A 24,813-nucleotide genomic window follows, 5' to 3' on the forward strand; every position below is an offset into this window, starting at 1 on the left:
TCTCAGCGCCTCCCGAAGAGCCATGCGCCTGGCGCTATTTATAGCCGGGGGCCGTCTCGGACTGTACCACCGCCGCTCGCCGGGGCCGCCGACGGGGGAGGCGCGGGGGACCGGCGCCGCCCCACGCCGCCCGGCTCCCAGCCGCCGCCCGCCGCGCGGGGCCCCCCCCACCCACGCCCGCCGCATCTCACCCTCTCCGGGCCCCGCGCCCCCCTCTACCGCGCTCGCACACTCGCCGCCCCCACCCCTGGTCTGACTGCGAACTTGAACCGGTCCAGCCTGTTTAAACGGAAAGGACAGAGATCCTGTCTGTTCAATGTAAAAAAAAAAAAAAAAAAAAAATTAAAAAAAAAAAAAATCAGATCAGACCGAAAGAGAGAGAGAGAGAGAAAGAGAGAGAGAGAGAAGAGAGGGAGGGAGAGAGGGGGGAGAGGAGAGAGAGCGCGAGCGCGAGCGAGAGAAGAGAGGAGAAAGAGAGAGAGAGAGCAGAGAGCGAGCGCAGAGCGAGGTGTAGAGCAACCGAGGGGGAGAGAACCCGAGTGTGTGTGTGCGTGTGCGTGTGAGAGCGCGAGCGAGCTTGCGAGGGAGAGGAGCGAGAGAGTGCGAGCGAGAAAGAATAAAAGGAAAGAAGATTTTCTCTATGTATATAAAGATGGCCACGTTAGCAAACGGACAGGCTGACAACGCGAGCCTCAGTACCAGCGGGCTCGGCAGCAGCCCGGGCAGCGCCGGGCACATGAACGGATTAAGCCACAGCCCGGGGAACCCGTCGACCATTCCCATGAAGGACCACGATGCCATCAAGCTGTTCATTGGGCAGATCCCCCGCAACCTGGACGAGAAGGACCTCAAGCCCCTCTTCGAGGAGTTCGGCAAGATCTACGAGCTGACGGTTCTGAAGGACAGGTTCACAGGCATGCACAAAGGTGAGTGCACCTTTCCCTCCCAACTTTGCCGGGGAGAAGGAGCGGGCGGGCGGGTCGGGCGGCCGGCGACGAGCGAGCGAGCGAGCGAGCGGGAGACGGCGCGAGAGGGAGCCTCCGGCGGACGCCGAGGAGGGAGGCGCTCGGGCAGCGGAGACCGGGACTAGGGTGCATGGGGCAGCTGCTCGCCGGGGCAAGGCTGAATTTTGGGCAAGAAGCTGATAGACGCGGTTTCGTGAGGGGAGAAGCGGGAGCAGAAGAAGAGAAAGAGAGGATCGAGAGAAATCGGGGCTTGGCTTTTTGGGTCCAGCGACTTGAAAGATTGGGATGGGGACGGCTGTGCCGGCCGAGCCCGGGACGCTGAGCGGACTGGCGGGCTCTCCAGCCGGCCGGGGACCAAGGGTGCTGTCCATCGCCGTGGTGCTGAAAATGCTAACAGGAGATGGTCTTCTCCTTCGCTCCGGGCCAGAGTAGCAGGGAGCGCAGCCGTCTAAAAAAAAAAGAGGTGACAAATTCAAAGAGATATTTTTATTTCGCTATCAATTTGACAGTAAACTCTCCCTGTCGAGCCGTGTGCCTGAATAATCCGGTTGTGGTTTGAGTGGTGGAGGAGGGGGTGGGGGGTTGGTTGTTTGAAGGAAAGAGGGACAAAACCTAAGGCAAGAATTAGCAAGGAACCAGCCATCCCCTGGTAGAGTGGGGGGTCAGAGAAGCCTGAATGATCCCCTCCTCAAGAAAGCAGGCAGGGCTTCGGGAAAAAATGTGTGTGTGAAAGATAGGCATTTTGGAGGGTGTATCCTAAATTATCCCAAACTCACCGTGCAGAGACGTTTATAGTACATTATTTCTCTCCCTTGAAGCAATCATTGCTAGTGAGTACTTGGAGGAGGGGGAATCAGAATGATCAAAGAATTAAAACCCAGCAACTTTTTAGGAAAGTGGTCATGGGAATTGTCTGCAGCCTGTCTGTTTTCTCCTTGTTTTATTATCTTTAAGGCAGAGCCCCAAACGTGTTCAGTTGTAGAACGTGTGTGGGTGGCTGGTGGGTGACGAAATTAGCCCAGTGCTTGCTCCCTAACCGTAATGTATAGGATGTGCAGCGGGAATTAATCGGGGCTGGAGCTGTGTGGGCAAGTTAAATGCTTTCTGAGAGAGATTGATCGTCAGGCAGAGAGGGAGCACCAGGCTAAGGAAGTTGTAAGGGATGTGTATGGACGTTCCGTTTTTAATAAACAGTAGTGGGGAGAGCTGCTGAAGATGCTGTGTATAGAGCTGGTGGTTTTAAAGATGAAAACACACACACGCACACGCACACCCACCCACACACAGAGAGCAGCCTCATCCTTGGCCACAAATGGGCTATGAGCAGAGCTGATCCTCCGGCACATTAGGTGCAGAGTGCGGAGCTGTCTGGTTCTCTGAGCAGCAGTGGTTTTCACTATCACAACCTCCCTCCTTCTCCAGCCCTCCCTTCATCCGAATACTAAGCAGAGCTCCAAACTCTTCATAGTTGGAGTCCCAGAGAGCAGTTTTTATTGGCTTTAGCATCTTCCAGCTTGCCTGCTGAGGAGTAAATCTTAAAGTTAATGGCATGTTGAGTAGCACAAAAACACAGCAGAATGGAAATATACTGGGTTTGTTGGGGTGGGGTGAGGGTGGGGGCTGTAATGGAAGGAGAAACCAACCTTTATTCAATATGGAGAAAATGTCTGTCTGTTCAGAAGAGAAACTGGAAAGGTGGAATGGGGAGGCAGTCTTCGAAATAATATTTGTTTCCCCTTTTATCACCCTCCCTCTCAAGACAACCATATCTCTGTAGTTTTTCCCTTTCCAATCAAGCTCCCTAGAAGCTAATCAAGGTTTGTATCAAACCTTTGTCATTTTAATACGTCCCCAGATTTTAAAATAGCAATAATGAAAATTAAAAAGCAGAGGTATGGAAATTCTTTGTCCATCTTAATGATAGGTTCTTGTGGGGATTTGAGATTTTAAAGTTTAAAAAAATCAAAATCCACTAGAGGCAAAAAGACAGTTGTGAAGAACTGAGCTTCCTATGAGATCTGGGTTGGAGCACTTTCTTTGCTTCTTTATTTTAAATGAAGATAATCTTAAACAATATTCCTTGGTTTTTTCTCAAGACCCCCCACTGGTATCATCACTCTGTTTCTGATGGTTTGGGGGGCTCCCTTGTATTATAGTAAAGACGTAGAATTATCATTATTTGCATCAGGAAGGCAGAGAAGGTTAAGATATAGTGGTATCATATGTAACACATCATATATATATATACACATACACATATCTGGGCAGAATTCCTAGGACAAGCAAAACTTCATTTTCTAAATAATTCCTCCCCTAAACTGGCTCAGTCAGGGGCAGGCAGGCCCTTTGGCTCTGGGTGCCTCGTTGTCGAAGCTCACCCTTCAGAGCCTGAGTGTATATTTTCCCCTATGAAACTTCCTGCCTCTCCATCCTTTGGATTTTTATAGGCAAGGTTGGGCCACAATGTCCCTAACAGTGCCTGGAAGCTTGGAGAGAGCTGAATAAATGAGACAGTTTCCAAGGGCTGGTTTATTCAGTCCTAGAAGAGTTTGAACTCCTCCTTCAGTGATACAGCCTGATTTATTAGCTAATCCTGATAAAATAAGCCTCCGGCCACCTTAAAAAATTACTCGCTTGCCATTGGTGATTAATTACTGTTAAGTCAAAAAACATGATGAGGCTTGAAGAATGAGGGTTGCATTTGGCTTCTAGATTTCCCCCAATTCTGAATTATAACATGAGGCTAGAGATAGAAACGTGCCTTTGTTAAGCCTGGTTTCAGAGTATATTTGTGGCTTTTTCTTTCCCCTGCTTGAATTTCTAACTTCTAATGAATCAGACTGGGATAAAATTGAGAGACATGATAGGATACCGGCCTCCAGTGTGGATGGAATAAGCCTATTACTGGTTAAGAGAAGAAGAAGAAAATAAGTAAAAATTAAATTAAGTGCATGAGATTTCAGGTGGGTATCCATTTGTTGGCTACCTGCCATCTCTGGTAACTAAAGAAGGAAAGAGTTCTAAGGGTTAATGGAATACCTGCCATGCGTAGAGTGAACCTTAAAAGGCAATTACTCCAGTCAAATTGGGAGTCTGGAGGAGGGAGTAGGTGGGTGTTGTGGAGCAAACTCAGCCGTATCAGAGAAAGGCTGTTGGGCTGGGGAGGCAGCAAATAGCAGTTGTGGACTGCGGTGATTACTGTAAAGGTAAATTCACCCCATGGAGACCAGAAAGCAAATGGGCAAAGGGAGATCTGGGTGCCAGGCAGAGAGAGAAAGGAAGAAAAAAAGCCCAGAACAATCTGAAGAAACAACACCTAGGAAAGACAATCCAGTTTAATGCAAACTCTCCCAGCCAACTCAGAGTCTCCTTTTCTCCCCTGTTAGAAGCACTTTGAGAAAGATTGTTTTTCCAGGCTCCAAAGAGAAAGACATTGTGCTATTGATTAAAGAAGAGAGAGGTAAACTCCCAGGGTAGCAGCAAAAGTGAGCTGAGGACCAATGTTGCCTCTTCCTGTAGAAATTTTCTCCTTTGGAGGAAGAAACAGGTCACCCACTAGTCTAATTCTTTCCCTCACTCACTTTTTATTTATTTCTCTTTTTTTCCTTGTATTTCCTGGAGAAGAGAAGCAGGACTGAAAATACATATGCACACATAGTCATGACCGTTAACACACACACATGCAGTTAGTGGATCACACATGAACAAGCCACAATCCATTCATAACTTTGGTCTTGTCTAGCAGGATAGGAGGCAGCAAAGACTGAGTTACTGGGAGACATAAAGACTAGTGCTCTCTGGATAGCCATATTATAATGCATTATCTTTGAAGTCATTTAAGTCCAATTTAAGTGGTATTTAGTATAATATTTATGAATTAATGTAATCTAAACATAAGGCTGTCCCCAAAGGTTTAAACGGCCTTTACTACTGATGTGTGCTTGTTCCCAGAGCCGGCGATGCATTTTAATCTAAACAGCCAAGTCCTCATCACAGTCCCTCTTGTTAACCAGTCAGAACAGATCTGTGGCCTGGATAACCCTTCTGCATTGAGATTTTCCTCAACTGCATGGAGGAAAATATACTCTACTAGCAGCCCCAGGGGCTTCCAGTGCGGGAACCACAGCTTCAGAGACTTCAGCCCCTCATACTTTCATACTATATCCAGAGGGAGGGTGGGGACAGAGTAATGGAACCTTCTGTGAATTGAGCTCCGGAGAGTATATCATTTTGAAATATACTCATCGTCAGATTCACAACCTCTCATTTCAATGGTATCTGAGTAGGAAATTCCTCAAGCCCCTTGATTTGGAGTGCAACTGGGAAAAAGGGAAAGGGCAAGGGTTATGATTATGTTTGGGTGATTTGTGACCAGCTTCATAAAATTATGTCTTGTAGTTTTGTGTAAGACGTAACAAAATCATTGAGTTTCGGCTGCTTGACTTTAGCTAAGAGAGCTCGTTGTTGTTTTTTTCCCGAGGTAGGTGAATTAAAGCCAGTGAGGTTCTATCTGATTTCTGTTTTCAAATGAGTCTAAGACACAGGGAAGCCAAAGTATCAGCATGGTCATCAGCTCAATTAAGATGAACTTAAAAAAAAAAACACTTTGGAAAAATAAAAATTCTGTTCTGTCCAGGGAAAGACACTGGCAGAGTGGCTGGTCACACACATCTAGCTTTTAAAAGAAAGATTTGCCTTGTGAGAAAGAGATGGAAAATGAGAACACTGTAATAAAAAAAGAAGAAAAACATTTAAAAAAATGTTTCACTAAAGAAAAGTACCAATAGTAATCATCGCAAAGTTAAAATAAATCTAAACCACAGCCCCTATTTTAAAAACCTCCAAATTCCAGATGTTGATAAGTATTCTATTTAGGAGTAAAGAAAAAAACTATTGGGAAATGATTAGTTTACTTAAGATGCTGGTGGTTATTTGCTGGTTGTGCATGATTTCATTTATCAGACTTCCTGAGAATCAACACACGTGTGTGCACACACACATGCACACACAGAAATAAATTAATCTGCACATGTGCATGTATATGCATCCATGTGCAAGCATGAGTAAGCGCATCCCACACATGTGGGAACCAGGGCTGGCCTAGATTTTACTGCAATTCAACAGGGAGATATTAACACTTCCCCCCCCACCCCACTCAGCTTTAATGGGAATTCTAGATTGGGTTGAAAGAACCCCCTTGGCATACTTTCACTCTCTCCACCTGCTCCAGTTGGCTGATGTTTGTGGCTTCTCAAACAAAAAACCAAAATAAAACAAAAAGAAAAGCTTTTCTTGAATGAAGTCATAGCTTAAAAACAACCCAAAGGAAAACAATTACAAAAATGCATGCCACAGATATGCAAACATCGCCTCCGTTCTGTGTATTGTAAAGTTTTCAGAGTGCTTTGCAGAAGCTTATTTTCAGGGGACATTCCTAATACTCAGCAACCTCAGCGCACTCCAGTGACTGGAGCAAAGGCCATCGCTGTCATTATTATCATCATCATTCTCATTATTGTAATTTATAGACCAGGATGGGAGAGGAGTTTCTGAGTGAGGCCTGAGGAGATATCCAAGACACCACCTCTTTGGTTGAGAAAACAGCTGGGCTCACTTGCCTCTGATGGATTTGGGAAAAACACTGCACACCTCATGCCTTCCACATCACCAGAAGGTGGTCAGTTTCCAAACTGACCTAAGAGGGATCCCACTGGTGAAGATCTGGAACAAGTACTCCGTAGAGGAGAGGAAGAGGCAATAGAAATTAAGTTCCAACATCATAGGCAGAAAAAAGGAAAACTGAAAATTGGGAGGCCCAAATGCCAGCCAGTAGCTGGGAGCACTGGTTTACAGTGGCTGAAACTGCAGCAGCTTCTGAACTTGGAAGGGAAATCCCATGTGACATGCTGAGAGAAGAGCTGGAGGGTGTGAAAACCTGTGTGTGTCTCTGGGTACTGGAGGTCTGGGGGAGGGAAGTTGCTGCAGCCTGCGTGGGTGTTGGTGTAAATGTGAGTGAGTGAGTGTGTGTGTGTGTGTGTGCGTGCGTGCAGGGAAGACATGATGAATTCAAGTGGCATGGAGATGATGTTAGGGATAGTTTCACATTGCAAGGCTGTATGTGTGGTCAGGGAGATGGCTGATGGAGAAAAGAGAATAACGCTGTTCTTGTGATTTTGTGCATGCTCCACCTCAGAACTCATGGCTTGGCTCTATCCATGATCTAAGTTCTAGTGTGGAGGTGTGCTCTTATTCATCAGCCTGATATCCCCACCCAAATGTCCAGGTCGGGGAGAGATTTCATCTCCCCTCACTCATTGCTCTTCAAAGGCTTGCCCACTTCTGCTCACTTATTGACTCATTTTAGAAATGACCTTCCATCCAAGATCTGAGTGGCTAACCACAGAGCCCAGCTCCCTGCAGGCACCGCTCTTCTACCAACTGCATTATTTACCCCACCTGCTGCCCCTTGGCATCCCAGTCCTACCTTCCTCTTGTAGTGCTCTCTCTCTCTCTCACACACACACACACACAAACACACACACACACACACACACAGGACTTGGCCATGCCAATCAAGCTAGGCCCTGGCAAGCAGGGGGCTGCATTTAACTTGAAAGCATGTAGAGGTGGCAGGGACCTGGTGGCCCACCTTTTGGGCTCTCTGCAAAGAAAACATGTTCTCTTCCTTTACTTTCACCTTTTCTGCAGCCCTTCAAATACACGCATCTTCAAGAATCACAGAAAGCATCTAATCCTGCCCAAATAGCCTAGGTGAGGGGAACAGAGCCCCCAGCTCAGTTGAGGCCCTTTTATCGTCTTCTTCCGTGTCCCTCTTTTCTTTTCCCCCCTTGCTACTAAAGATGCCCTCAGAAATCCCACAGTGGGCCTGGAGAGAAGGATCCATGCTCCACTTGGTGACATGAGGGTGTGGTGAAAGATGTCAGGGCAAAAGGACAATGATGGGGTAGAAATAGTGGCAGACGAATTTCCAGAGTTGATGTGCTTGTCCTAAGGGCTTCCACCATCTCCACTCATCCAATCTCCAGTGGCCCCAGGATAGGTGTAAAGCCCAAGCCACAGCTCTGCCCACAGAAACCAACAAAGCAGTCAGGTGGGCAGCCCCAAGGTGATTGCCCTCCTTTCTGAGTCCCTCTGGGAGCAGAAGCGGATGCGCTCAGGACCGTGCACTCACGGGGCCGCTCCCCTCTGCGCGCTCCACCTCTGGTTTCCCTTATCCTCCCTTGTATCTCCCCGCCAGCTTGAGCCGACTGACACTCAAACGAAGCGATTCCCAGCAGCTCAGCTCAGGAACAAATCCTATGTGGCTATCTGCAAGATGTAAATAAACCGGTGCCCTCACCGAGACAGACACAGTGCTGCTTCTGTGAGGATGGAACAGCCAAAAATATTGATCAAAGCTCAGGGGGGAAAAAAATTGATAATGAGCTGGCTTCCAACAAGAGCTTAATTGACGGAGACTTCCGAAGGCCGACTCGGGACAGCGCATAAACTGACCGCAATGTTACTTTAGTGCAATACACTCTGCTTTAATTAATTATCACCTTTGTTAAGAACAGCTCCAGATCAAAGGTTTCTGATTACTTAACAGATCTTGCTATAACAAAGCCCCCCTTGCATGAGGCTATCCCACTGCTTGAGGTGAGGCAAGCGACCTTCCTACTCATTTCCTTTCCTCTGAGCTGTTGCTTCTTCCTCTTTGTTAAAGACAAACACATCTTACTGCATAGCCGCTCTGTCCTAGGATGGGGAGGGAGAGGAGTGTTGCCCCCCCGCCCAGGGCGTGGGGCCGCTGCTGCGCAGCTGTTTCTAAAATTACACCACTGGGACTTAGTTCATCTTCAGATCTATCTGGCTGAAACAGGGAGTGTCAATAGAATAAGAACAGACTTTATGGAAATGCAAAAGAAAAGAAAAGATGTGTGTGTGAGTGTTTGTGTGGGGGGGCATGTGCATAAGCAACTATGTGCACATCCACATAAATATTACGGGATCGATACATTTCACATCCGCTGCCCACACCTCTTAACTTCTCCCTCCTGTCTCTTGAGCACCTGTGCTACCGTCATATTTCACTCTGAGAAATGCTCACAGCCAAAGCGTGCATAGATGATGCTATATCGAACCAAGCCATTGTTTGGATGTGGTGGTGGAATCTGGGTGCCCATTGAAGGATGGTCCTTGCCTGGAATAGCTGGTGCCTAAAGAGTCCACTTCTCAAGGTATGACAGGAACCTCACTCTCCAGAGTCCCCCAAACCTGCAAACTGACAGGTGACTTACTTGAAAGCAACCTTTGGAGTCGTTCTAGGCAGATTTGAATGCCATACGTGGCTGTTTGTTCATTATTCTAATTTAATGATGCAGTCACACCTAATTAATCCATGTCTGGTTTATTCATACACTATGTCTGAGGATCCAAAAGATCTCTCTAGCTAGCTGGCTTCCCTTTACAGGGGCAAGAGAGGGGGCTCTCCCGACAAGTGAGTGTGTCTGGGTCCAAACAGGAATGGATCACTGTAGACAGATTTGATGGAGGCACTGTCCCTGACACACTGTCCACCCACGTAGGAATGGCAGCCGTTACAGAGATGACAGCAGTCACGGAGAGACTAGTGATGAGATCTGTGTGCCTCTGTGCACACCACGTGGGCACACGATACATGCGTTCTGCCAGGGCAACCTTCTAGTAGGCAACAGGCCACACTCCCAGTGTGTATGGAACATCAAGGCCTTAAGGAGTGTCAAGCGTCCCTATGATTGGGAATTTCCGTGCAGAAGGCTGGGAGGCTGAGCTGAGTCAAACTCCCTCTCTGGCCTGAAGCAAGCCAGATGCATTGCCGCCACTGCACAGATTCAGAGACCGAGGCTGGGAGCAGCAGGGCCTCAAAGTCCAGTTTGCAGCGTGGCCCTTGGGGAACCTCCCCATGGCTTCTTCTGGCCAGACTGGTCCCAGTGAGTGCTGCCTCTTGCCTGGCAGGTACACCGAGAGAACGAGGCATCAACCTAATAATATCTTATAAAGCCAAGCCTCCTGCGCTAGTCCTAGGAGACAAGAGGCATCCAAAGATCAAACACTACATCACAGTGTATTTGTAGGCACTCTCTGATTCTGCTACCTCCCTATAATGCTCTAATTGACTATTTGATCAGCTCTAAAAGGGCCGGTGTTCAAGTCAGACACACACACATTCACATGCACACTCACACACGCATGTCCACACACACATACACTCACCACACAAGCACACACCTGCAGGCTCCCTCTTGCACATGGCACTATACCCACACCAGCTCACCCCACAAGGGTAGATTTGCACAGGAGATGCTTGAAGGTGAGTGAAATCACACACCTAAGATTGTACATGCCCTTCCAGTAATGGGCTTATCAATACCTCTTAAAGAAATGTGACAGCCAGCCCAGAGTGATTCAGTTGTGTGGACAAAGGTCAGCATATAGATATCCATTATTAATAATATCAATATCTTGGTTGACCAATATAACCAGAAACTGTATCATGTCGCTGCTGATGGGCGAGGCTGGGAGGACTCCGCGGCAAAAGCAGGAAATTAGGCCCATGTAAAATTAATCATATTGACTGATTCTAAGAATATACGGAGAGGCGAAGACGTCGAGAGCGTTTGCCATGGTGGGAAAGGGGGACCTTGCTCCCAGAAGCTCCCTGGTCTTGAACTCTTGGAAGGAGCCCAGGGAGATGGAGGTGTCCCTGGGTGACCGCCGAGCACACTTTCCTTCATCTGGCCTCTGCTTTCCAGCCGGGTGAGGTGGAGGAGAGGTGTTCTCTGAACAGGAAAAGAAAGAAATAGGATCCCCTCACCATTATCCACCTAACATATCCATATCTTTCTGTCAAATCGATACTTGGCTTGGTTTGGTCTCACCGGATGGAGCACAGTGAGCATCCTTGAGCCTGCTGGGTGAGGAGGTCCATCTCTGAGGGGCGGTGTGAGCCTGGAGCCGCATCGCCAGGTACATGGTGGGGACGTAGGCCCCTAGGGGAAGTCAGTGTGCACCCTTTGCAGCTTAGGGGGTCCCAGGAAGAAAGGCACCCAAGCAGATCAATCTTGTGACTGGCTTCTTGAGACCAGAGGAGCCAGAGGCTTAAGGTCTTGCTTCACCAGTGTTGCCGGTGGGGTTGGAGTGGTCTGGACTATAGAAGGCTCCTGCTTGCTGGGCTCACCACAGTGAGCAGGAAGAAAAGGGAAGGCCGTGCGTCCCTGGCCTTGGAATCGCCGCAGGTCTGTCCTGGCCCCTTGCGGCCTTCCTGCCAGAGCCCAGGTCACACAGTGCGTGGGCTTCCTCAGCTGTCCTGGGCAGCACCAGGTGGGAAAGGTGTGGACAGCAGAGGCTCCAGTGGCTGGGGGCTTGGCAGAGAGAGAACAGAGCTGACAATTCGGCTCGTTTCTTTTCTCTGTTCCCAGAGCCTGTGGAGGCAGCTGGAAGGGAGACTGCCTTAGAGGCCTGGTCCCCGAGTTGGGTGATGGTGGATAACAAGAAAAGAGCTGCGCAGGTGCAGGGGAGATGCCTTTGATGAGGAGGAAGGAGAGGAAGTGGTTTGGGTGGCTGGCATGGGAGCACTTGGGCTCATCATACAGGCCACCTGTCTCCCCCTCCTGGCCTCAAGCACACTCCGAGTCTGGCCATGCGCTTACACACAGTCCCTGGGATCAAGGGTTTTGGCCAGTCTCTGCTCGCTCCCTGCCCCCCGGGGCTAACAGCCTTGCCTCGTTGGCCTCGGCTACCTTGGACAGTTCTCAGATCTCCACCTTGCCCACCACTTCCCTTCCCCGCCCAGACTAGGCACTAGATGTGGCCACAGAGATGTTAGGGGAAGATGGGTCCTACTGCCCAAGGGCACCCCCCTTCGCTCACAGAGCCTTACCACCTCCTGGGCCCCAAGGCCTCAGTCTAAGCAGAACAGCCTGAAGCTCAGAAACTGGGCTTCTCCTGTGGACTTTCCCTACTTTGGGGAGGAGCCCCCAAACTGTGCTTGTGGGAAGGCTCCCCACTCCTCCAATGGTCGCCTGCCCTCTTCCGACTCTCAAGCCGGGCCCTGGAAGCCCAGACACCGGCTCCTGCCACAGTCCTAGCTCGGCCCCATACCCCACTCCTTACCCCTACAGGACAAGGAAGGCTTCCTCTTATGTGGGGGAGCCCCGTGCAGGAGTGGGCTTCATGGGACCCTAAGTCTGCGCCTAAGGGCACCAGTCAAACAGCACCGACGTGAAATAAGAGGAGAATCAGAAAATCCAGAAAATGCTGTAGTTCTGTATGCGTGTGTGTTTTGTTTCGTTCCAAACATGAATAATTCGTATATGGTTTAGTATGGGTTTTATTCTTCATTCCATATACTGGGACACCAGAATCTTTTCCATACTTTGGGGTCTGATGTGGGTCCAGCTCTGAATTGTTATAGCTCTCAGCTTCCACAAATGCCCCCCAGAAAAATCACAGGCACACTCGACCGTGTTCCTGACAATCCAGGCGCGGCCGCAGGACCTACTCGTGAGTGATCATTCAGTTCCCCCACCAGCCAGGTCCAGCCGAGACCTGAGGGCACCAACCGAAGTCCCATCAAGGGTGGAGCAAGAGCCACCACTGGCTTCTTGTCAGGCCTCATTTTCTCTTGCAGTTTTTTAAAATTCTTTTTTGGGAAAACCAAGATCTCGTCTTTGCTCTCGTCTTGATGATTTCAATAAGTAAATTATTAGATTTATTTGTGAGTCAATTCTGTTGTGATTGTGTTGGGCAGCTTTGAAAGTCCACTGGAATGAGGAGCAGAGGGTGAGGGCTGGGGCTGGAAGGACCGGAGCAGGTCCCCAGAGAGAGGAGTGCAGCAGAGATGACCAGGCAGTGTCTCTGTGGGGAAAGTGTGCCCGAGGTGGCAGGGAGCAGCCACTCCTCAGACCAGGTCACAGTGGCAGACGGCTGGACTGGGGGAGGGTGGGGGAGATGGGATCAGGGGCCCAGGTGGCGGCCAAGGAGCTGAGCAGGGGGTGGCCAGAGTCGCTTTCATCTGAGCGAGACCCCTGTCCATGACTCACGCTGTCTCCAAAGCCTTGGTGTGTTTCTCCTGAGTTTCTCAAGTTTCTCAGCCAAACAGTAACTCTTGCGTGTTCTGACCTGGGTCAGCAGAACCAGGCTGGTCTTCAGCAGAGGCCCCACAGCCAGGAGAAGAGGGTCCCCTAAGGCTGGCAGAAGATCCTGCTGGGGCAGGAGCAGGGAGGGGCATGGACCGGCTCCAGTCGGCTGCTAGGATGATGACCCCAGACCAGCCCCAGGAGGAGTGCCGGGTCACACTCCCAACCTTGGGGCCAGGGGCAGCCTTCTGCAAAGCAGAGAGACAGTTTGGCATTCCAGTGGGGGAGCCATGCCATGCCCCACACCAGGAAGAACCCGGGATGATGGAGCAGAAATAGGGCTCCCTAGAGGAGGCAGATTCACATGTGACTCAGGTGTCCAGAGGGTCAAGTTCTCTCCCCGGAAGGTGAGGCTCCGCCGTCACCACCATGAAATAACCGGGTGTGTTAGGAAGCAGCAGACCTACAAACAGAGAAGACTACCCAATGTGGGTGTCCTGCTTGGGGAACGAAAGAAGCCCTCCACAGGGGAGAAATCAGATGGGGATGCCAGCCTCCTGCTCACGGGGCTCAGCCCAGACTCCCAGATAGAGAGGGTGAGGACAGCCAGGCTGGGATGCTGCGGCTGAGTCGGGCGGGGAGGTTGGCTCGCTGGCGGCCTGCTTGTTTTGTTTCATTTTGTTCCATTATGTTTCGGTTTTGTCCCACTGCAGTGAAGTCTCATTCGCAGGCTGGTGGATACAGGAATGTCTCACTTTGAATAAATCTGGACCCACCAGCAGCCCGGCTGAGGAGAAGAGTTGGGGGCAAGTGTAGTTGGGGGGGGGGTTGCAGATACGTGGGAGGGAGCTGGGGACACATGGGACCTGCAAGGGCGGGCCTCGCCTGCTTTGGGGCAGCAGTGTTCTTCAGCTGTCCCAACAGCAGTCCACTTGGGCTGAGAAATTACTCATGGAATATTTCCACCCATGCCCATGTTCCCTGTCACCCAGGCAGGTGTCCAGGCTGTCCCCCCTAGGCTTACTCAGCTGAACGCCCCGACTAGTGACCTGGGGGTTCCGGAGGTAAGACTCTCCCCCCGGCCCCCTGCCCTTCGTCTTGGGGAGGGGGGGCCAGCTCAGGAGTGGCTGCAGGCAGCCAGGCAGTGGGAGGAAGCCAAGGACAGCGTTTCCTGGGGGGACGCTGGTCTTGTGGCCAGAGGAGTCTTGGCAGACTCCAGGAGGAGCCGCTCCCAGGGTGGACAGCACACCCGGGTAAGGGCGCCAGGCTCCCCGGGCAGCCCATTTACTGCAGAGGAGCAGTCGGGGCGCCTCCTCCCTCTCTGGGAGACAAAACCCAGCCCAGAGAAGCAAGGAGAGACAAGGTGGCCCTCAGGGCCCTGAACGCGGCTGTGTTTGTGACACACTCTTCTGAGGAGGGAGACTCCTCTCTCAGGCCTTCCACAGAGCTTGGCCCTGGCATCATCCCGACCCCTGGGGCTTCTCGGGGAAGGAACAGAACTGGGCTCTGCCAGGGAGCTGGAGGAACTGTACATGGCTGGCTGCTCCCTGCAGGGACGTGGAGGTCAGTGACACCGTCTTCCAGTGCCCTCCCAGGTCACTGTCACCCAGCCTCCTCTACATTCCCCCAAGCCCCTCCAGGGGACAAACTCCAAGCCCCAGGCTCTCAGGGGACAACCGTCCCCAACCCAAATGACCTCCCTTTCATGTCCCTTCCAAGTCCTGCCCCTTGCTGATCTGACAAATCAAACCAGGCAGATGTACCCCTAGCGGCTGATGGACCTTAATGCGTCACCATCACTGGTGACATGTGCCTCGTTCAGGGACCTTTTAGAGCCCAGGCTATGACCCTTAGAAACATCCCTAAGGGGGGAATTTCTGGCACGGGCCAAGCCAGAGAGAGACACTGTGGGGCCTGGAGGCCGCTGGCTGCTCCCGGGCATGGACCGGCCTGGCTTAAAACCGCGTGGCCAGGACATGGACATGGGGCCCCCCCACCCCCACGTCCCCACACCCCCACACCACAGGACCAGAGGAAGCAGCCAGCGGAGGGGCCGAGACCCTGCCTGTCTCCCGGCAGGGCCTGCACACCCAGGAGGCTGCCAAGCCAGAGGTCTAATCAAATATTAAACACAGTCAGTAAACTTAAACCAGCGCCGTATCTGGAGCACCAAGTCCCTCCCGGAGAGCAGCCCAGCTCCAGCCTGGGGACGCTGCCAGCTCAGCTTTGCCTGGGTGCGGGGCTGGGGGCTTCTGGACCCAGGCCCTGCTGTGGGCAGGGAAAGGGGAGACCCACGGAAACCATGGCAGGGAGGGAGGCTCATGGCTTTTCTCCTCCATTCTATTATTCATTTCCTCTGATTTTTATCTAATCTCTCCTGATTGTCCTGGTGAAACTTAATAGACAAAGTGAATTTTTATTACATCATCAATATAATCTCCAGCTAATCAGCAGACTCGGGGGCCACGGCAAGCCCTATAGCTCCTCATATGGCCTCATAAATAGTAGGAACAATCACTGCCAAGCAGGCCTCCTCCACCTCCTCCCAAGAGGCCCTCTCCCCAGACCTATTCTTGGGGTTTCTGCCTTCCCACGGACCCCCACCCAGTGGGCCATGTTGCCGGTCTATGGAGATGTCTTCCCCGTTTGTATTTTTAGTTTTCGCCATCCCAGCTTCAGCTGTTAAAATCGCAAATCTGGGGCTGGTGTTTTGAATGCTGAAATAGCCTAATGTCAACTGATTTTAATTCTACTTTCCTCTGTGCTAGAAATGTGATATGTCATAAGGTATTATATAATCCGACGGATCACAGTATGTACTCTAAATCACATTATATACCAAATTAAGTCCTATATCTTACCATTTACTGTACCTATATAACCTATGTACCAAAGGTGTTTTGGTCATTTAAAGTCAGACCTTGCATCTTATAGACTGTGTCATGGATGTTAAATTATATATTTCATTTATGTTTTACTATGCCTTCCATTTATATAGCATTTTAATCTGTAAAGTGCTTTCTTGTCTATTACTTCTTTCATCCCTCTTGCAATCAGGTACAGTTGATACCTTTTTTATAAAGAAAAATGAAAAAGGGATCATGAAGGAAAATTACAACCTGGTCAAATCCTGCCAGGGTTCAGCAGAGCGGCTCAGACTCAGAACAAGCGCTGGTGAGCCAGGGAAGGGGCCTGGGCAAACCAGAGGGGGCAGAGGCCTGGCTGCTGGCCAAGCAGGAGGATTCCTGGGGCCTGGCCTGCTGGGCTGCCGCTGGCCGAAGGGCAACAAATGATTTAAGGAATGGCCGTTTAGTTTGTTTCCCTACCAACCTGTGCAAAGTTAACTGTGCAACTGAGTGCATCTCCTTGGGAGATTGAGTCTGTTCAGTAACTCTGGGGCGTCTGCTCCCCTGCCCTTGGGGCCACACCACTCTGCTCTGGGGTGGTTTGGATTTGGGGAAACCAGCAAGCATCACTTAGAGTCAAATCCTATAGATAAGGTGGGTGACATAGCTGTTGAATCTGGCCTTGGCCACCCACACCATCAGCTCTTTGAGGGAAGGGGGCATCTGCTCCTTACAGGCAGATCAGAGCCAACTCAACAAGTGACCAGGCACGATTCCTTCACAATTCCTCCAAAGGGTGGAATCGGCCACCAGCCACCTCCTCTGATTCTGTACAAAAGGCTGCTTCTTTGAATCTGTCCAGTAGATGGTCTGTGTGCTTTGGGGGTCTTGAGAAGTCTCCTTTGCTTTGGGCCTGACAGTGCAAGGGAGCCTCGATCCTCTGAGGGGCCCCTGGGAGCAGGCAGTGTTTGGGGCCCTGGACACTGCCCGCTGCAGAAGTGGCTGGTGCGCCAAACATGGAGCTGGACACCTGGTCCTCGCCCTGCCTGAATGCCCGGCTCAGAGCTCTCTCCTCTCTAGAATCACGGCAGTGACCTCTGCTCACCCCACCTCTTAGGGTCATTGTGAGGTTGGAAGGAGCTGAGAGGAGGGGAAGTGAGGTGTGAAAGTTAAAATCTCCAGACTCAATGTCATGTCTTCAGTGCCGGCACCCGCATCAGGCCACAGGGAGCTCCGAAAGTCCTGCTCCGTCAGAAATAGGCTGCTCGCGCTGACCTCAGGGCCCAAGGATGGACGGGAGGGACTATTGACAAAGGACCTACCACGTGGCACACACATAGGACTTTTGCTTATTTTATCTCATCCAATCCTCGTGACGAAACTGTGACTGAGATGTCACGGTGCCCCTTTGAATGCCAAGGGAACGGAAGCTCGGAGAGCAGCAACTCGACGGAGCTTACACGCTACGGAGACACGGAGCCAGGATTTGCAACCAAATCTGTCATATTCTCAAGCCCACCTCATTTCCATGACTGCAGCTCCCTTTATGGAAGTAAATAAAAAAAAATCATCTCTCCCATCGCCGTCACTTTACAGATGGGGATGCTGAAGCCCTGTGACATTACAGGCTAACGTTTTCTTAAATCATTCCACACCATTTTTCACAGAGGCTCTGAAAACACGTGCACACACACAAGTGCACATACACATTACAGACACACAGAGGAAACTCGCACAAACACACCCTCTTACAGATACACATATACACTGACACACACACACATACACACAGAGAGAAATATACACTCACAGACATAATAGGAACACACTTGAATATGGATCCCCTGGAGAAGGGAAAGGCAACCAGTCCAGTATTCTCGCCTAGAAAATCCTGTTGACAGAGGTGCCTGGCGGGCCACAGTCCATGGGGTCACAAAGAGTCAGACACAACTGAGTGACTGAGCACAGAGTACACACCCCCCAAAATACAGATATAACAACATATATAAATACATTTCTCAGATGCACATATAGAAACACACTGAGACACACAGACACACATAGAGATGCACACAGACATAGAGGCATGCACTCACACGGAGGCACACACTCGAAAACACCAGACCTCAACAAGGCTTAATTAACCACAAGGCCACAGACACAATTCAGCCTCATACCTCTTGAGCAGGTGGTTTAGAGAAAGGGCTGCCCTGGGCCCAGCTCACAGGCAGGGAGGGGGCCCACTGACCCCTCAGCTCACCTCTCAACATTAGGCCAAAGGCCAAAAGTCCTCTCGCCAGTGCCAGTGCTGCCCAGGAGCCTCGCAAAAGTCCAGGCCAAATCCTCATTAGAAATCAACAAATCCACAGAAGGCATTTGCTGAGAACGCTCCCTCTGCCAGTGCCCTTCCGTGTCCACCTGCAGGCGCCCGGCCAAGCTTCTGTTCATCTGACCAAGACCAAGAAAGGTCCTGGAGAAGTTTGGAGCAGACCTTCCAAGGACCCCACACCCCTCTGCTCCTCTAGCCCTGTACATCTGCCTTGGACTGGTCTAGATGTAGCTAAAGCCAGGCTTGTGAGCAAAGAGGCGCCTCCAGGAAACAGAGATTGGAAGGGACGAGACAACAGGTCTAGGTTACAGCCGGTCTGTCCCGGAGGCCGGCAGTCAGGCTGCCCCTTCTGTGGCTCCGAGCAGCGTGGGAGGGTGTCTTCCCACAGAGAGCCCTCTGCTATCCAGCCAGGCCTGCTCCTGGCCTGCAGGGCTCTCATGGCTCTATGGAACCACACTTGTTCCAGGCTTGGCAGACGAAGTGGCCCTGTGCATCGATATTAAAAGAATACACACACGCCATGGAGTAAAGGGTTAGCAATGACAAGGAGCTCGTCAGAGAATGGGAAACTTATGGTTTTCTCAAGGATAAAATCCTGAGGAGTTCTCTAAATGTTCACCACCTGGAGGATGAACAAAGCATATGGAAACAGACTTTGCCAGAATAATGGGGTGGGGCTTCTCTTCCATGAACAGACTTGGGCCAGACCTGCTGTACAGGAGATGCTGTGGGCTGCCCTCAGAGGCCGTGTGTGTGTGTGTGTGTGTGTTGCCCCATTCCATGTGACCATAATGTGCTGACAGGCTGCCAGGGTTGAGGCTCCGTGGGCCGCTCTGGGGACCGTGGAGACGGCTATGAACGGCCGCGGTGTGGGCAGCTGCTGGCGTGCGGTGTGTCTGTTGGAGGAGTGCCACCTGGATGCATGTGACCTCCTTGTGTTGGGCCTTGCTGCATCCTATGTGCATGTAGCCCATGTGCTGATGTTGTGTGGGTCATGTGTGTGTGTATGGCAGGTGTGGAGAGCTGAGGTCTCTGCCCTGGCTCTGGAAAGGGAAGGAAGAGAGCAGCGAGCGCTCTAGCTTGTTCCTGCATGGCCACAAAGCTCCCCCATCCTGGGACTTGTGCCCAGGAGGCCCTCCTTTCTCTCAGCCCAAGGGGATCTCACGCCCAGAGCACCTCAGCTCCCATCCTGAGGCTCTGGGTCTGAGCAGAGCCCTGGAATCTGGAGCCCTTCCCTGGAACCACTGTGAGAACAGGGTGTGTGTGTGTGTGTATGTGTAAATACGTGTATGCACACCACCTCCATGTAAGCACACTGAAGTCTCAGCAAGGGAGGCCCAGGCCAGGAGCCGCGTGGACATGCGTGCTCGGATGTGCCAAGTGGACACGAGCATATGGGGGCTGTAACGGGCCCGGGTGGACCAGTCTGTAAGTGACAGATTATAAGTCCAGGACTAGAGTTTCTACTAAGTGCACGTGAGAAACGGCAGAAAAGGTGGGTCCAACTCCCTGGCTGGGCACTCCTGCAGTTCTCTGCCAGTGTGCACGGGGGACATCTCTGTGGGGCCTCTGGCCAGGGTATGGGGGACAAGTGAGGAGGTCAGGGGGAGGCAGGGTCCCGACCTGAGTGGTGTGGGCAGCCTCAGGCGGTGGGACACTAAAGGAAACTGTCCTCCCGAGACCTCACTGCTTTCGCGGCTGCACGGCTGGGCCATCTGTGGCGTTTTTCTCACATTCTGCCCACAGCTTCCCCAGGTACAGCCCTGAGCACCCAGCTCTTCCTGGAGATAGCTGAAAGTGTGGGGCCGTGTGTGTGTGTGTGTGTGTGTGTGTGTGTGTGAGAGAGAGAGAGACACTGACAGGGAGCTGGGGTGGGGTGGGGTCGCAGCTATGTGAAGAGACAGGGTCCCCTCCCCACTGCCTCCATCTGGGTGGGAGCAGATGGCACTCATACCCCACCAACAAGGCCAGAGGCAGTGCTGGGAAGGAAGGAAGCAGTGAGTCCTGAGGGAAGGACAGCATGCAGGAGGCCAGGGTGGGGCTCCCGGGAAGTGCTCCTGGCTGAATGCCCCTCTGTCCTCCCCGATCATCCCTCTGTCCGGGAGCCCAGAGTCCCTGAACCCTGCCCTCGCATCTAGCTGCACGGGCCCGGTTCTTTCGCCTCATCTCTGGGTCACTTGGGGTGGCCCAGCTCCTGGGGTGCAGGCAGGAAGGGCAGGCTCTCCCTAAGCCTGGCCCCTGCATGAACTCACTTTGCTCTGAGGCCAGGCAGGAGGAAGACTGTCCTTGCTGCCCCCACGGGCTCCAAAGTCTTGGGCTCATCTGGAGGGAACTGGACTCCAGACGCCACACTGGACTCCAAGGGCACAACCCTCTACTCACATCCAGGGTCGCCATCTGACTTTTCCTGCACCATCCACGGCAGGTGGCCCCCGGGCACACAGAACCCTTGGGTGAGCCTGCCTTGTCTTCCCGCAGCCGAGGCTGGACCTCGACCCTGCCCAGCCTTTCCTAGATCACCTGTATCCAAATTCCCTGGAAGTCTGATGAGAAAGGAGGATCCTGGCCTCCGCCCCAGACCTCGGAATCCCCTGAAAATGGGACAGACACTCTGCAGCTGGAGGACAGCTCAGGGGTCTCCAGAGCTGCCTTGTGGTGACCCCCAGCCCCGTGGTCAGTGCCCAGCCCAGACTGTCGCTCCCTCCTGCCTCAAAGCTGGGCACCCTCCCAGCGTCCCCTGACGTCCTATGCTTGGCCTCGTGGCCCCCAGCACACAGCCTTCTTCCCCAGGGGGACAACCTCCCCACAGCCAGGACCACATGCTTGGACGTAAAGCCCCTTAGACTGCCGCGTGACTGCCAGAGCCCCATGACTTCCCCACCAGTTAAAAAAAAGGGTCCTCACCTCACACTGTCACATTTTCCCCTCATACACTCACACACGTGGGAGCACACACAGATACACTCATCCAGACATAGGTGCACACAGGTGCACTGATACACAGAGACACACACATACACACAGACACAAACAGAGACACACACATCAACACACAGACACACACAGACACGTAGACACACAGAGACACAGACATACATAGACACGCATACACATAAACACACACACAGACATACAGATACGTACACATACACACAGGATTACACAGAGAGACACACAGATACACACAGACAGACACAGAGACACACACAGACAGACACAGAGACTCACACATCAACACAGAGACACACACAGACACACAGAGACACACACACACAGAGACACACAGACACACACAGACACACACAGAGACACACACACAGAGATACACACAGACAGACACACAGAGACACACACATCAACACAGAGACACACACAGACACACAGAGACATACAGAGACATACATATCAACACACAGAGACACACAGACACATAAATAGACACACAGACATACACATAGACACACACACACAGACACACACAGATACAGAGACATATACATATACATGCAGATACTCAGAGACACACAGAGAGACACACAGAGGCACACGTGGGTGACATTGTTCTGCTCCCAGACCTCTGGAATCAGTCATCGCTGTGCTCAGCACCTCCCCTGGCTCTCCAGGCCCCCTGAGATCCCGTTCAGAGAAGGTCGAGGTTCTGGAGGTAGCCGGGGCTGTGAAACGGCCAGTCCTGAGGTCACACCCCAGCTGTTCCGTCAACAAGGTAGTCACTTTACTTCTGGGCCAACCTCAGTTTCCTCTTCCAGCAAATGGGAACCTATAAACTGTCTAAATGGGTTTATTTTGAGTATGAAATGCGGTAATCTAGGCAAAGCGTTTGGCACAGTGCCTGGAACACAGTAAGCCTGAGATGAATTGTAGCTGTATAACAAGCGAAAAAGAAAAAGAAGGGAGAGAATTCGCAGCCCGGATGCTCGCCTCTGGCCTCGCTGCCCTTGCGCTTCCTGGGAGATCAAGTCCAGCTCTGTACCTCTGCTCGGACTGTGACCCTCTTCCCTCCGCCCCGCCCCCAGCCCAAAGGCTGGCCCTCTGCAGAGGATCATCCAGGAACGCTGGCTCCCTCAGCAGCAGCGCAAACCTCCACCCGAGGCCTCCAATCTACTGCGCCAGCCCCCGGCTAGTGCATGTCCATTGGGTCCACCTGGCCTCTGCTTCCCCCGTGAGCTCCCGACAGACTCTCCTGCAGGCCTCGGCAGATACACCTCAGGCACAGATCCATGGTGACCGCCTTCACCCACCTGAAGGCACCGTCCCCCTGGTCCTGGAACAGGCCAGTAGCTTTTTTTAATTTTAAGTTTACTATAAATGTTTCCCATTGTGAGCAAGACTCATAGAAAAAATTAACGCGATGGGGACGGAGAAGAAGAAAAGGCGCCCGCGGTTCCATTTCCCAAAGATGCTCCTGTGAATGTCACGGTGATTTTCTTTAGGTCTGGCTGACAGTTCCGCTCAGAAGCAACACACACCGAGCTTGCTTGTCTCCAGCCCGCCCAGCGCTGGGCTTCATGTTGTGTCAGAAGCCGAAGGAAGAGCCACAGCCCCAGGCTACGGAGGCGCACAGTCTCAAGAGGAAATAACACTGGGGAAAACGACACCCGAAGCATAAATGAAACACAACCTACCCGCACCCACCACCACCACCACCACCAGCCAATACTACTGTGTGCCTGGTCAAGGGGGGCTGCACAAGCTCCTGTGCTCAGGGCTTGGAAGTGGGAAGAAGCCCTGGGTTCTTGTGCAGGGACCCCTGCAGGATGTCTTTGGGTTTTCTAGATTTGCACTTTCTCACCTGGGAATGAAGATGAAACCCATCGCCTCTGAGAACACCTCCTGTTTTGCAGTATATCAGCCACAAGGTGAAGCTCAGGCTGGATTTAAAGCCCAGGATCGTACAACTATGAGGGACTCTTGGAGGCGGATGGGCAAACGTGGGAAGATTTGAGGAGTTGCTAAGAGACCAGTCGGGGGGTCGGAGGTAACTGGCCGTGATGAGTCCACAGAGGGATTGAACTGCTTGTGACTGGGGCTTGGTCATAAGCCGAAATGGAAACGGAGTGATGGTTGGCCGTTGCTAGTGCCAGCTTCTCCCAAAGAAATAAGGGAGGCAGTGGTGGCACCGTGGAGAGAGCACTTCAGCTGGAGTCCAGAGACTTGAGTTTTCATGCTTGAGCGGTGGATGATGACCGCAGGCCTTTTATTTCCTGAGCGCTGAGCTCCCAGCCTGTAAATCGAGAATAACAACACAGACTCCACGGGTTATCGTGGCAATTAAATGAGAATATATAGAAACATCTAGAACAGGCTTGGATAACGGTAATAAGCGTAATAATAATAGAATAATAAGTGAAATGGTTAACAGGGCTTCATCATTTACCGAGCGCTCAGCACGAAACCAAGCATCTCGTCTGTGCTGTGTCATTTCGTACTCCCGTTTCTCCTAGGAGGAAGGTTCAGTTTCCGTCTTTATTTTGCAGACAAGGAAACAGACAAGGCACAGAGGGTTTAAGTTAACTTCCCGGGTCACACAGGGAGGAAATGACAGAGCCAGGATGCCAAGCAGGGCCCCCCAAGAGCCACAGGCTTGGTTAAGGGTGCCCGTCCCGGTTGTGATCAAGTCCCACATCCGGGGATGGGAACTTCTTCACGCGTAAACATGATGGAAGAAGAGGAGAGCCAGCTCCTGAAGTTCAGTGGATACACAGTAAGCACTCAATAACGAGTGTTTATTTATTGCTTCTGTTTACAGCTCTATTCCCAAAGTGAATTGTTTGTTTAAGTAAGGAGCATTTACCTTTATTACAGTCATTGGTAAATAAAATTATATTTGCATTTCCACAAATATGTATGAGTTTAATTAGTCTTGCAATTCGTACACAAGAGCCGGTCCAGGAAACACATTCATGAGCTCACACTTCTACCCCAGGCAAAAAGCCTTCTCAGACAAACACCATCAGGATTAAATAATTCATTCATTCACAAATAGTTATCGATCACCCACTCTGTGCCAGGCACAAATCTAGCTGCTGGAGACACAACTCCTGGCTCTCCTGGAGCTTATATCTTCATGAGAGGACTTAGATGACAAATTAAAAAATAAAAATTCACGCTGAGGATTAAAATGTATGGATGATGTATGGAGTGATGGAAGCTGTTCCGCACTGTGTGAGCCAGGAGCATCTCTACCACAGGATCTGACAGTGAAGCTGAGGTCCAAATACCAAGTCAAGACAGAGCGAGAGAGCTCTTTGGGCAGAGGAAACAGCAGATGCAAAGGTCCAGAGGCAGGAATGTGTGCAAGGGACCGGAGGAAAACCACTGTGACCGGAGCATCATGGGGGTAACAGGGAGAAGGATGTGGGAGGGGCAAGTTGTGTTGGGCTTGGCAGGTTGAGTTCAGTTCAGTTCCGTTGCTCATTCATGCCCAACTCTTTGCAACCCCATGGACTGCAGCACGCCAAGCTTCTCTGTCCATCACCAACTCCCAGAGTTTTCTCAAACTAATGTCCATCGAGTCAGTGATGCCATCCAACCAT

The 24,813-nt window shown here is 51.4% G+C and overlaps 1 protein-coding gene across 14 annotated transcripts in view; it reads left to right on the forward strand.

Annotated features, from left to right (window-relative positions):
• The first annotated feature begins 640 nt into the window (after positions 1–640).
• Positions 641–24,813, forward strand: part of CELF4 (CUGBP Elav-like family member 4) — a 312,555-nt gene continuing 288,382 nt past the window's right edge. For all 14 annotated transcript variants that reach the window (XM_055559742.1, XM_055559744.1, XM_055559754.1 and 11 more), the window contains exon 1: positions 641–926. In XM_055559742.1, the coding sequence (XP_055415717.1) occupies positions 641–926 (286 nt within the window). The remainder of the gene's footprint in view (positions 927–24,813) is intronic.

Source organism: Bubalus kerabau, chromosome 21 (genome assembly GCF_029407905.1).
Source record: "Bubalus kerabau isolate K-KA32 ecotype Philippines breed swamp buffalo chromosome 21, PCC_UOA_SB_1v2, whole genome shotgun sequence".
In the NCBI taxonomy this organism is placed as follows: Eukaryota; Metazoa; Chordata; class Mammalia; order Artiodactyla; family Bovidae; genus Bubalus; species Bubalus kerabau.